Here is a 13,413-nt window from a genome sequence, read left to right on the forward strand (position 1 = left end):
CACCAGGTGTTTGTGAAACTGGAACTCTGCTAAGAATTTCTCCAAATGCATATTGTGAGATCCACTCACAGCCATGCTTATTATAAGAAATAATAGGTACAAATTGATATTATATATTATTAAACCTAACACATTACAAATTTACTCACTAAACCTGAATTTGCTAAAATCTGGAACTGCCTGGCTAGGTCTCAAGGCTAATTCCGAGAAGATTTGTACATCTGTTGCAAAAAGTCTAAAATATTTTAGATGCAAAGCCAATACTTCATTTTGGATTTTGGATTACAAGTTACAGTTAAAAAAAGTAAAGGAACATGGAAGATTAACAACGAGTAAGTTATAATGGAGTAAGTTCTGTGGTCTATCTCATGGGCTTTAAAGATAACAATATATATATATTTTTTTGAGCCTATAGTTCTTGAAAGCGAGAGAAATTTCTCCTTTTGAAACTGTGCCTGCAGATACTTGTTTTAAGCAGCGGGATGCCAATAAAACTAAATGACATTTCAAATTACCTCTGCTAAAGATACAGAGGAGTTGGAGATACATTGACTTAGCTAGTAGTTGTCTTAACAGTAAGCTGATCTCATTGACCGTTTATTATCGTCCTGTACTAAAGATCATAGCCTCAAACAGGAGGTCAGCATGACAGAGGTTGAGCTCTTCTCAGCTGCTTCAATGCAAGGTAACAGTTTTCGTTCATATCACCTCGCATGGGCAGATGAAACTAAACCACAGACTTCCATATAAATAGCTGAGAAATATTCACATATTCCATTCTGCCGAGTCCACGGTAGAGATGTAAACCGCTGGCAGAGAGGTGCAGTGATTATGAACAGACACTGCCGCAGCCGTTTGCCATGTGAGTGCATGACTAAGCTTTTCTGGTAAGGATCCCCAGAATCTTTCAACTCCCTAACTCCAACAGAAACCAGCGTTCTTAAACAGGACTAAGTGATCTTAATATCTCTTGAGGGCCTTTTCATAGGCAAAAAATTAAAAGGAGGACAAATTTTAACTACAAAATTCCACTTTTTTTGATTACATTTACACCTTCATGCAGAGGTCACACTGTCCTGAACAGATTCCTCTGGCAGCAGCCACTGTGCCTTCTTGTGAAGGTCTGGGCTCTTCGGCAGACATGGGGAGTCAAAAAAAACACTGATAAACTGAACCATCCTTTTTTTTTTTTTTTTTTTTTTTTTGGCTCTTACCATCAGCTCAATCTAGCTAAGTGGCCACAGTTTTGCCCATAGCCACACCACAAGACACAGCCTTTCATGTTAGCAAGTTGAAGCGCTAACAAAAACAGTAAATGGAGATGTGCAATGCAGTTTCAGAGAAATGTGCGTGCCCGAAAGATTCCCACACCAAAGCTGGTGGGTATACGCTGCCATGTAGCTGCCCTATTTAACCAACAGGGCTGGATAATCTGACACCAGTCTGCTGGTGAGCTTAGCAGTCGGGCATTTCTCCTTCCACCCTGCTCTAAATATTTCATGAGCCATTTGGACAGAATATTCTACTGTAAGACCATATCGGATACTGAGAAAATACACAGTAAATTTGCACTTTGGGAGTCATCTTTTCCTCTGTCCTTCCACCTCATGCACGTAACAAATGGGATTCAGATCCCCTGACACTGGTCAAAAGATCCAGGAAGTGCCGGGTACACATATGCAGGAAAGACAAAAGCTTTCTACTGGCTACTCTGCCAGCGAAGGGAGCATCTCCAAAGATGATGTTACACTCTCTCAGATGACGTTTCTTGGCTCTCTTAAGTACTTTGGGGGAGTGGACACGGGGGAGGGTTGATCAGGCCAATTACTCTGCCTATGAAAAACAGTCATTAAATTCCAGACAATAGGGATCTGTCCCAAATTACTGCGGTACACTAAGGAGTACTGTAAATTTTCAGACAAGAAAGTTTTTCCAATTGACTTTCCACTTGGTTCAGTACAAAATTTTCCAGGATGTGGCAGTAAAAGTTCAGCCTAATGTGTAAATGCACAAGTAGTATGGGCAAGACTAAAGCAGAGAAAATTTTTTTTCTCTCTCTCTCTCTATATGTATATATATGTATATATATATATATAGAGAGAGAGAGAGAGAGAGAGAGAGAGATTTTTATATATATATATATATATATGTATATATATAGTGTTTCACATATCCTCCAACTGCTTTACTTCCTCTGAACTTGAGGAAGTGAATCCTCTCAGGAAGAGTTCAACACTACAGAGGGGCATACTTCACTAACAGGAAAGCTGACAAGGCTTAACTTCTAAACACGGGACCCCTTCAAGGTATCTACATTTGGGTATTCCTCATCCCCACAAAAATCACCAATCATCTTTGAAAATCAACCTCCCTGACACCATCCTGCAAGTAACCTACGCAGCCTTGACTACAATTCACTGCCCGTGCAAAGACCGAGTACGTGATCAAGCACATCAGGAAGATCTTCGTCACCGAATCTTTCCACTCCCTCTGGTAGAAAGTTGCAGAAACTACAAGCATAGAGTTAACTTCAGCTCAACTCCTCCTTTCCTTAAAGGACAGCGGAGGCAGTCCCAGGCTGAAGGAAGCGGCTCAGGTTATAAAGGCAGTTTCTTGGCCTTGAAGGAAACTGCTCGCCATGCTGCTGAAGCAAAACGCACACATGCCTTATTGCACAAGACAGGATTTGGGTTCAGCTGTCACCACTCTATGCCCTCAACGTTAAAAACTGTTGAGAAAAATGGGTGCCTGGAATACCGTGTTCAACATTAGTTAACTTGCTGAATCATAGCTTAGGGGAACTGGGCAAATCATTTATGCGAACTATCTGCTCAACAGTTCTGGCTTCCAAATTAAAACCTGCAGAACATCAACGTAAACGTGTCTTCAACTGCACTGAGGTTTGCAGTGGTTTCACTTGCATTGTGGTTGACTTGAACAACAATAATCTCTGTTCATTTAAGAGTCAAGCTTTGAAATTCTGATATCTATAGAACAAATATACTGCCCGTTATTTCTGACATTCTATGGCAGAATTTCTGATGAAAATGCTGGCATGCAACACTATTCAAATTTGACCTTTGCAACTACTCATATGTATCATGGAATAAATATTTATGCCCATGAGACTAAATTGCTCAAACATTAGTCCAAAAGGAATTCTCCATCAAAATGAACATGGCCAAGAAATCTGAGGAGTTGACTACTTTTGCAATACAAAATCAGCTTTGCTACTTACCTGCAGTGCACTAACCAGTTCTTTGCAACAGCTCTTTTCACAAAGATCAAATGGTGTCATTTATTTCATAGTAAGTAACAAAAATAAGCAAAAAGTTTGCTTTTACCAACTGCTCTGCAGTTATCAGTTATAAAATCTGAAATTATAGTAAGCTCGTTAGCAATACGATGAGATGATACCACAAAAGGGATTCACTTCCCCTTCAGTGATAAATCAGAGTCACAAATTCACAGCAAATACGTTGACATTACACTGGTAACACTACCATGTTATGTTGCAACAGGAGAAATCAAAGAGAGTGTGGCTTTCTGGAATTTCAATAAAAAAAAAAAATCAGACAGTGTAAATGTGGTGGAAAATACCCCAACAAAAAGGAGACTCTTCAGGTTTTCAAAATAGCTCTTGAAAAAATTATTTTCTCATTTTATAGTTTTCACTGAAAGTACTTGGGTTTTGGTGAAAAAAGTGCATGAATAAGATCCCCAATACTGTCCTCCTCATTAGTTAATAATCTCCATTTTTAATCGAAAAAAGTGGAACTCGGAAGGTGTCAGTAAAAGCAAACACATTTCCATTTCCATCTCCTCTAACCAACCTGAACTCATTTGTGCCTTCAGAAGAAATGGGGATCACAGATCTGAACTACCTACTCAGTTTGCCCTGTGATCTCTCTCACAGGGCCCAGTACACGAGTACTGCTCATGCTGCTGCTCAGTCAGAACTTCCATTAAATCTAGCCATCTCTTAACTGTCCCATGCTTCACAGCTGCCTCACGGCTGAAGACTGACCACAGTAGACTAAGCTTTTAGTCAAGATCAGTTTAAGTAGAAGAGATGTGTGGAAAGTTATACACTCTACAGCTCAGTACAAATGTTAGTAGAGAGTCCTGTAAAGGAAACAAGATATGGCATTTAAAAAGGAGAGAGAAAATGGTTTGAATAATACTATACACTGAGTATATTATACACAGAGTATATAATACTCTGGTTTGAATAATAATACTTACATCTCCTTCAAGGCTAAGCTTGCTTAGAATTTCATGGACTGTAGACATCTTGAAAGAAAGCTAGAGGGGGAAGAAAGAAAAGCAAAACAAGACGACTTAAATAAATATATTTACAATTATAATAGCATGTTAAATGGTCCTGAACCACTGCATTAGAGAAGTTGGGGCAACCCAGTAAGACTGATCATCCCAAACAAGAACACTGATTTAAGAGTGTCCGAGTCACAGCATCACTGATAATGCAACAGTGAGAGGGCTTCTGTCTATTGTACAAGAAAAATTTATCTTCATTCCTTAAGAAACCATTTGTACTGCATTTTAAATATTTAAACTTAGAAAGTGGAGAATCTCCATCTTAGAGAGAGAATCAACTGAACCTGAACTCAGTATCACAAAAATCACGGAGAAGTACGACAGCCTGGTTCAGCTCAAAGCCAAAAAGGAACACCAACTAATAGCACTTCAATCAGAGGCTAAATTCCTCGGGTGCTCAAGGAATACATTGAAACTATTTATATTCATGCAGACGTTTTATAAAATCATTATTGCTGTTCAATCTTTACTACTGGACGCAGGCCACAAATGCCTCTAATATGATATGGTGCTGTAGTGGCTCCCCAGTACCCAGCAATAAGAATCACAGGACACACTACAAATACCGATTAATAATATGATTGTCAGGTGATAGGTAACAAGGACTCTTTCAAAACGACAGTTCCAAAAGGAATAGCCAATGAGACATGATAATCAACAATGTTGCTCCATTGCCAGAAAGTTAGTAATATCTTGCCTACATATATAAAAGATAAAACAGAAAAAACCCTACTAGAGAAATCATAAACATTGCAAAAACGAACATCGATGTGAAGTGCTTATGTTACAACACCCTGCTTTTTTCCAGCTCTGGTTTCTGGTCAGGGAAGTTTGCCAGAGCTGTAATACTGTTTTACTGAAAGGGTCTCTCAACTAAGGAGAAATGTTTTTCCCAAGGTTATAAGCCAGAGGCAACATTTAAGCTGCCTGATGCATTCCTAAAACTCAGCTCCCAAATTCCTCTGCTGAAGGGGGAGACACAGGGGAAAGAGTCAGCTCATGGAGAGGTAGGAGAGAAACAGTGGCAACACCTCAGGATCAGCGATACTCATTTCATCCCATAACTGGGCCTGGAATCGAAATTCCAGGATGCAGAAGCTCCCCAGGGCTCTCTCTGCCCGTCACTCTGATGCCGTCACCAGCTCCCCGTCCATCCTAGGGACCCTGGCCCAACGGCCACCCAGCCAGTCCTGCCTATGTCCTGCCAAGGGGCTTTCAAACTCCACTTTATCCCCTTGCAGTTACTCTCCTGATGATGCTGGGGCCTTCTTGGGCACGTAGTACTAACCGCTCTGGCAAGTTTCCCAGACGGAGAAAGCACACTTCTCACCACCTAACAGTGGGATCTGAAACCAAGAGCTGACAGGAGAAGAGTAAGAAGCAAGCCTGCAAGTGTTTCTAAACAGCGGAGATCTGGTTAAAAATCTAAAGCAAGAGTTTATTCTTTGTTTTAGCTCCTAAAAACCTTTCTTTTTTCTCCATCAAGCCTTTTACAGTAGTTACAAGAGAAGTACTCTAGTTGAAGTTTAAAAAAAAAAAGCCCACTCCGTCACTCAGGAGTGCCAAGAAGGATTCTGAGAAAACTGAAGTCCCAAAGTGATACTAAGGAACACAATGAGCTTATACAAAAGCTGTAAAATGAAATTAAGATTTGGTTGGTAGATATGACAGCAGCACTATATGGTTGAAAAAGTAATTATTATGAAAGTACTTAAGAACTGCAGCACCATACGTTTTAAAGACTAAAATGAAGCATGCTGTTCTTCTCATGTGCTCTGAGCATCATTTTTAAGTGCTTTTCTATACATATTCGTCCAGCTATTAAAGTGTTCACTGCTTACAGAGCAAACAGACTGTTTATTCAAATTTTCTCCCCGCTCTACTTCAATTCATCTAAATATTGCCCATTTAAATATCTGGTTGCAGCTTTTTGAAGTAATGATTTTTTTCCTCCCCTCTTTTGAGTTAGTCAAATTTAAGGCAGAAACAACAGAAACAGCTGGACTAGATTTATTTCTCATCTAATTTCTAATTTTGAAAATGGAGGAATCTTATTTTTTAACAACCGAGACTGAGTTCCATTAGTATTTTTAACAAAATAGAAAAATAAACTAGATTGCTGTATAGGATGTCTGGTAAAGCAGAAAAATCCTTACTTTTAGAAAACTTAGCAAATATTATATATATTACAGAAAATATACACACACACAGAGAACATGTATAATGTACAGAATGTATATATTATACATTCCCCTTTCAGAATGAAATGCAGAAAAATGCTTTTATAGTATAAGTGTTGTAATCACACCTTTCCTCACTTAGAACGCAGCAAGAAAACCTTTCATCTTCTGGTGCAATCCAGGTGGAAGAGTAACAAAAGTAACTCCACTTAAGGAAATATTAAGAACCCAGGGAGGAAAACGAGAGTAAAAAGCACAGACAAAGCTTCCCATATCAACCTATTATTTGAGAATAAGTATTTTTACAGCAAAAATCTAACCTCACCTTTTAAAGATAAGCAGCAGAGTTGTAATAAGGTGCTGCCTGCTTTTGGCTCTATTAACGGAGCTGGTTAAAGGGGGATGATGTATTACTTAGTTATGAAATTCTTAATGTTTATTCTTAATAAAATGAAGTGCCTAACAATGAGACCTTTAGACTCTGAAATCTTTACAACCAATATCAGAGATAAACAACTTGCAACGAGTACGTTTTTTATTCTTACTTGCCGCAAAGAACTGAAATGCATCACAGTGAAAGCTGAAGCAAAGCAATTGCAGGATAATCTTTCAAGGCAATTGCAGCATAATCTTTCACAAAGCAATCACTGAACAGCTTTTTGGAAGACTCCTATTTCTAAATTAAATAAAAACCACATTGAATCAGGCTTGTTGGAACAGAAAACTTGACCCGAGTCCAGGAACAGAACTAACACACCCTTGTTAGCTGGCAAAACAGGAATTTTTGCAAGGAACTGCAGAGAAAGAGCTTCACTGAGAGAACAAATGCATTTCTTGTCACGCTCGACTTTGTAACGCTCTCATATTTGTGAATAGACTCTCACTGTTTTCTAATAGACTGATTTTATCTGACGCAGTTTTGACAAGTTCTGGCTGGATTTGTGTATGTAAATAGAAGATACATGCACTAACTTGTTCTTCCTTACACTGCAAAGGATCAACTTCTACTTTCCAGCTGTAAACTAGCACTACAATACCTTCAGGCAAGTTTCAACAACCAGTTTTTCCTCCTAAGTAAGTCCATACCGTGTAATTCTGAATCACAATGTTACTCTACAAAAGAGATTAACATCCATTTTGAAGCCCAGTTCCCCCTCCCCAAAGGGGAATCACTGACTTGCAAGCCTGTTAGACTGGGCCTAGTCTATATTCAATACCCTGTCCTCGTAACAGTTGGAGGACAGAGGTGTGTTCAAAAGTAGCCCCATACCATGATTCCCAGGTGCAGCTCAGGTATATTAGAGCAGAAAAAAAAATCCCATGAGATCAACCAACGGAAAAAAGTGCCAGGTATGAACAAACAACTAGGTTGCTCAATAAGCAGAGTTAGCATTTTAAGAAGAACTTAATCTGCTCCTGTAGGCAAGAGATTGCACAAAGGGTGTTCCCAGACACATGAGCCAAGGAAACGGCATCCCCGGAATGAGAGAACGGAAACTCTTCCACTGGGAGCAGCTTTGTGTCGGGTCTCCAAACTAGGGCGAGGCACAGCCACGGCGGAGACAGAGGGAGAGCAGGGAGGAGGCAGAACCAAGAAGGACCAGAACGGCTGCTGGGAGCAAAACAAGGACTCAAAACACTCACTGATACACAGTGGTAACTGCAAGTACAAATACGCCAGACTGTCTCCCCCAACTATACCATAATGCTTAGCGGATCATTTTGAAGTCGCTGTTTGGAGGAAAAAAAGTAGCTTTAAAGAAAAGGATCTCAAAAAAATTACTTTAAACCATAAAATAATACTATGGAAAATGCATCTCTTTCAACCGTTTCTTCCACAGACGCTGCTAATAACCCCGCAGATGTTCCACTGCGGGAAGATACTAGGCATATGCAAACTGGAGGATCTTTATTTCTCTGAATTAACATTATCTTGTTTCTGAGACTCGATGGGGATGGAGCACATGACTGCTTTTAAATCAAGGAAAACCATTCCATACATTAATGGAAAACGGTACCCACTAGGGACGTTTATTGTAGCTAGCTGCACCAACAGAAAGAAGACAGACGAACAGCTCAACAGCACTGAAATTCCCAAAGACTCCCTCACTCTTTTGCTTACCTGTAGGGCACCTAAATATTTGTGCAAAGAGACAGCACTTGAGCACGAACGATTAACCTGGGAAAGGATCAAAAGCGCCGCGTGTAAGAAAGCAGCTCACTGCTGCCAGACTACCCCGAAAACACTTCACTGTTCTCCCAGCCAAAGCGCGCAGCAGCCGCCCTGCCGCCCCCGCCCCGCTCCCGGCCGGCGGGGAGCGGCGGCCGAGCTGACTCACGGCCAGAAGGCACCGAGCGCCCCGCAACGCCGCGCACGGCGGGGCCGGGCGGCAGGGAGACCCGCCCGGCGGGCGCGGCTCCGCGGCGCTCCGCGCGGCTCCGGCACCGCCCGGGGGGGGGGGGGGGGGGGCGCGCCCCTGCCCGGCTCCGGGGCCAGCCGTGCGTTTTCGCTGCGGGCACCAGCGCTGAGCGGCCCCTGCGCACCTTCTCCGGGACGATTACGAGATTATTTGGGGAAGTTCAGCGAAGTTTGGGCGCGGCTCCTCTTTCCGGAGCGCGGCCGCGGTGCGGGGCTGGCGGCGGCGGCAGGCAGGCAGGGAGGGAGGGGAGCCCGCAGCAGCCGCCCCGCTCCAGCCCCCCAGCCCGGCCCCGGCCGCCGCCGCGCTGTCCCGACCCGGGGCCCCGCTCCAGCCCGCACCCCCGGCCCGGCCCGGCCCGGCCCGGCGCGGCGCGGCGGCTGCCGGCACCGGCGGGGTCTCACCTGGCAAGGCAGCTCTGGCGGCGGCTCTGGCGGCGGCTGGGCTCGGCGGCGGCCCGGGCGGGGTTTTGTAGGGCCGGGAGGACCCTGCTTCCCCGCCCCGGCGCGGCGCTGACTCGCCGGCCGCGCCTGCCTCCCGCAGGCGGAGGAGGGGGGGCAGTGATGGGGTGGGGAAGGAGGAGGAGGAGGAGGAGGAAGAGGGGAGCGGTGATGGGGTGGGGAAGGGTTGGGGGGGAGGAGGGGGGCAGTGATGGGGTGGGGAAGGGAAGGGGGAGGAGGAGGAGGGGCAGTGATGGGGTGGGGAAGGGCAGGGGGAGGAGGAGGAGGGGCAGTGATGGGGTGGGGAAGGGCAGGGGAGGAGGGGGGGAGGAGGAGGAGGAGGGGCAGTGATGGGGTGGGGAAGGGCAGGGGAGGGGGGGACAGTGATGGGGTGGGGAAGGGCAGGGAGGTCTCTCTCCCATGCCCCGCAGCACCCTGCGCTCACCCCCCTCCACCCCGGGGCTGCCCAGCTCCCCTGGGAGCTCCCGCTTCCTCGCCGCCCTCCCCCCGAGGAGCTGCCCGGGGCCCCAGGGAAAGGGAGGGGAGGGCAGCCCACCCACACTTCACCCTAACTCCTGCTCTGTCCCCTGTGCTGCCGCGACAGCGGTTTGCGTCACTGCAGCCTGTACTTTGGGTTGCCCAAAACCACACCGCTGTGGCAGGACTTGGGCTCTTGCTCAGGAAACAGCTTCTCCTTCCCAGGCGGGCTGGGGACAGCTGCGCCGCGCGGAGCCGAGGCCTGGACACGTCACCCCAGATTTCCCCGGAGCAGGGCACTCACTGCGACCGAGTCATCCCTGCCTGGCTTGCGCTCTCCTGCTCTGGCCTCTAGCAATCAGCAAAGCGCCGTCCTCACTGCCTGCAGCTCTGGCCAAGCCTGCTTTAGACCAACAATATTGAAAAAATTAAGATCTCTTTGGTGTGTAAATCCCAGTACTTTTCAGCTGCAAGAAGTGTAAATCACATGTGCTGCAAGCAATAAACATGAGAAGAAGGCGGCACTACTTCTGCCCCAAGCTCGGCAAAGATAAAGCCCGAAGGATTATCTGAGCATAACTGAACTAACAAGCATACCACAGCAAGGAGAGAAAAAAAAGAAAGAAGTGCCTCTGCCACTCTCACTAGTTATCTGAGCCCATACACCACACCGTCACAAAAGCAAGATCCAGTAAAGAAGCCAAAAGCAGCCAAGATGCAAAAGATCTCTGTTTGGATCACCTCAGCTTACTGTTTCACCACAATGAAGTGGCCAATTGACTGGTGACCATTAGGCAGTCATTCAGGCCGTCATCTGGGGAATGCCACCACAGAGCGGATCTGCTTATGCAAGGAGATATTTGCCTCTGCTACAAAGGATTTTTTTTTCAGGCTTTAAGATAGAGGGGTCTTCTGGCAGAGAGAGGGCAAGAAAGTTTTACGCTTGACCAGGAGCATAAAACCAGGGGTGGAAAAAGCAAGCATGCACAACACAGACACAGGAACGCGGGCTGAGACACGGAGTAACTGTTGGGATAAAACAAGATCACAGATCAAAAAGGAAGAAATATTATTACACTGGACTTTGAACATCACATGAAAGCAAAAGAGAGCAGAGGGATGAACCCGTCATTGCAGCAGGAGAAAATGATTTTAATAGCCCTTTTCCGAATAAACCAAAATGAGATGAAGAGGATGGCCACAGGAAAAGCGTGTCACGGCACAGCATCCTGTCAAACTGACCGGACATCAGTGACAGTGGTGCATTAGTTTAACATGCTAGTTTTCTTTTTGGCAGGGCCACTGGGGTTATTTCTGTGTATTACTGAATCTGTTTTTAAAAATTAATTCCTGGGTATTCCAGTTATACCAGTGTCTGCCACTAACTACTTAATTAAACAGATAATTTCCCCCTGCTTTTCAGGTTTCTTAGAAAAATCACCAAAGACTTGGAAAGGTGATTACAGATCAAAAATACTTGCAGTCCTAGAAGTAACAGCTGTTCTGTATTGCAATATTCACAGGGGGTTTAAATAGAGATAAATATCCGAGAAGCCAGAGAGCCAGCTTGCCTACTAACGGCTGCACGATCTCTCAGGGATGATTTCTTCCCTCATCTCTTTCCAAACGTTCTCAAAGCAAAGCAGTGGAAGCATCCCCAGAATATGCTGAGCTTAAAGAAAAATAAAGTTTCCACATATGCAACATATTACCAAGATGCAGCATGTATGTTGCACTGTCGTATAAAAACGCTGAGCCATATACTGAGTTCATTCAATCTCAGAGACGAGCACCTTCACTCTTGTAACTGAAGGTCCATTTACCTTTCAATGCTTTACTGTAGTCTGTTCCAATGACAATACAAAACCCATTTCCTTAGAAGACTGTTCTCTTTCTAATAACTCAATACTACTTAAAGTTTGAAATTGCGTAGCTCATATACCACCTTGGATTTTAGTTAACTAGATCTTAACATGAACATTTTGCAAAACCTTTGATATCAAATGAATTCTTATATCTACATTAACTACATCATAAAAAGATTTTTCCAGCATTTCCAACAACTCCCAGAAAGGGAATCAAGATGTTGTCTCTAATACCTGACTTAACCATCAGTTATTCAATCCGAGAATCCCACATTCACCTCAGTGAAAGTCTTCGGTTTAAAATAGACAGACAGGGATTCAACAGCCTCTCTGAAGTTAAACCAGGGACTGTGGAAGTGATAAAAGAGAGAGAGAGAGAAAGGAGAAAAAAATACTAACTGTATTCATAGTCATGAAGACATGAAAAATATATTAAAACATATGATGAATTCCCTCTTTTGGTCTCTGCTTATTGAGCCCAGCTGACATCAAAGCACTAGTACCAGTGAAGGAATCTGAGTGGCACGAACAGCAGAAAAGCCATTAACGCTTCTGGCAGAACAACCAAACACGTCCTAATACCAAGGCCTGGTGATCTTGCCCATGGAAATACTACACATTCTTCATATTGTTGAGGAAAAAAACACTGCAACACCCACGAGCTGAAGAAGGCAGCAGCCAGACTGTGCAAACAGAAAAGACTTCTGCTATCTGCCAGAGAGGAAATTAATTCAGTAGAAGCACAGCAGCCAAGCGCCTGAATCACTTCTAAAAATTATACGTTTAAGTCACGTGGGTTATTTTTGAAGATTTAACCAAAGCTTAGAGGATGTGTAGAGCACCTATCACAATGGGTTCTCATCCATGACCACCACTCCCGAGCACGGCATCAGAGTAACTACCATTAGCGAAAAGCTGGGACCAGGCCTGCGGTTATCATGAGCCCAGGATGTCTCTGCACCTTCCTCGTAGATGAGAAACATGCTGCAACTGGCTTGCAGGCAAGGCAGTGCCCAGAAAGGTTTTCAGTTTGCTCTCACATTGCTTAGTCTCCACAACCCCTTAAAATATCTGCATAGAAGGTCAAACAACCTGCAACTTCTTCAGCTGCAGTTACTTACACGTGAGCTCCCGCTTCCCACATGCTGACCGCAAACATCAGAGAGAGTGAGCACTTTTGTCAAATGGAGCTCCCCAGAGTCCCGAGGATGGGAAAACAGATGCAGTTGTGCTGATTTCTCATTCCTCCCTTCCGGCAGCTTCCTGCGAATGTGGTTCATCCCACAGTCTTCAGTGCATGCCTCTAGGTCCATTTACTCCGTCTTCTCAGTGACGTTATCACCACCGACTCTGCTATTGTCTTGTTCCTGTTTAATATTGATTGATACTAGTTTTCTCTTTGTTTACTCTCAATTTAATACACCTAAGCTCTCCCATCTCACCAACACCTTTAGCTTTTCTTGTCATTATCACCTTAGCGTGTTGTACTATTAGAGACCTGATGTGTTTAACTTGAGCATTCAATTTAAGCTCTCCTTCTGACCCAAGCATTCTCTCTGTAATTACATTAATGGAAATGGGGTCACTCCGGCTCTCAAAAGATCTCTACTCTTTCTCACTTTGGTCCCTGATTATTTGGCTCCATCATCTACACAGATCTTGCTTATACTCTTTCAGGATGCTTGCTACAAAGAAT

General features: G+C 44.2%; 1 protein-coding gene and 1 long non-coding RNA gene across 3 annotated transcripts in view; both read right to left on the bottom strand.

Moving 5' to 3' along the window:
* The window catches only part of ANXA2 (annexin A2), a 35,929-nt gene extending 26,034 nt beyond the window's left edge, over positions 1-9,895 (bottom strand). Inside the window, exons 1-3 of one of the 2 annotated variants that reach the window (XM_068958194.1) lie at positions 9,340-9,812; positions 8,641-8,697; positions 4,246-4,305 (exon numbers count right to left, since the gene is read on the bottom strand). In XM_068958194.1, the coding sequence (XP_068814295.1) occupies positions 4,246-4,293 (48 nt within the window). In that variant the 5' untranslated portion in view covers positions 4,294-4,305; positions 8,641-8,697; positions 9,340-9,812. Of the gene's footprint in view, positions 1-4,245; positions 4,306-8,640; positions 8,698-9,339 lie in introns of both variants that reach the window. The other variant, XM_068958193.1, reaches the window with a different exon arrangement.
* Positions 9,896-10,129: 234 nt separating this feature from the next.
* On the bottom strand, positions 10,130-12,970 carry LOC138068859 (uncharacterized). Its single transcript, XR_011143688.1, has 3 exons — positions 12,839-12,970; positions 11,952-12,065; positions 10,130-10,252 (listed from the first exon to the last, which is right to left on the bottom strand). It is a non-coding gene; the product is annotated as an uncharacterized lncRNA (long non-coding RNA).
* Between the last annotated feature and the right edge of the window lie 443 nt (positions 12,971-13,413).

The sequence above is a fragment of the Struthio camelus genome, chromosome 12 (assembly GCF_040807025.1).
Source record: "Struthio camelus isolate bStrCam1 chromosome 12, bStrCam1.hap1, whole genome shotgun sequence".
NCBI lineage: Eukaryota > Metazoa > Chordata > Aves > Struthioniformes > Struthionidae > Struthio > Struthio camelus.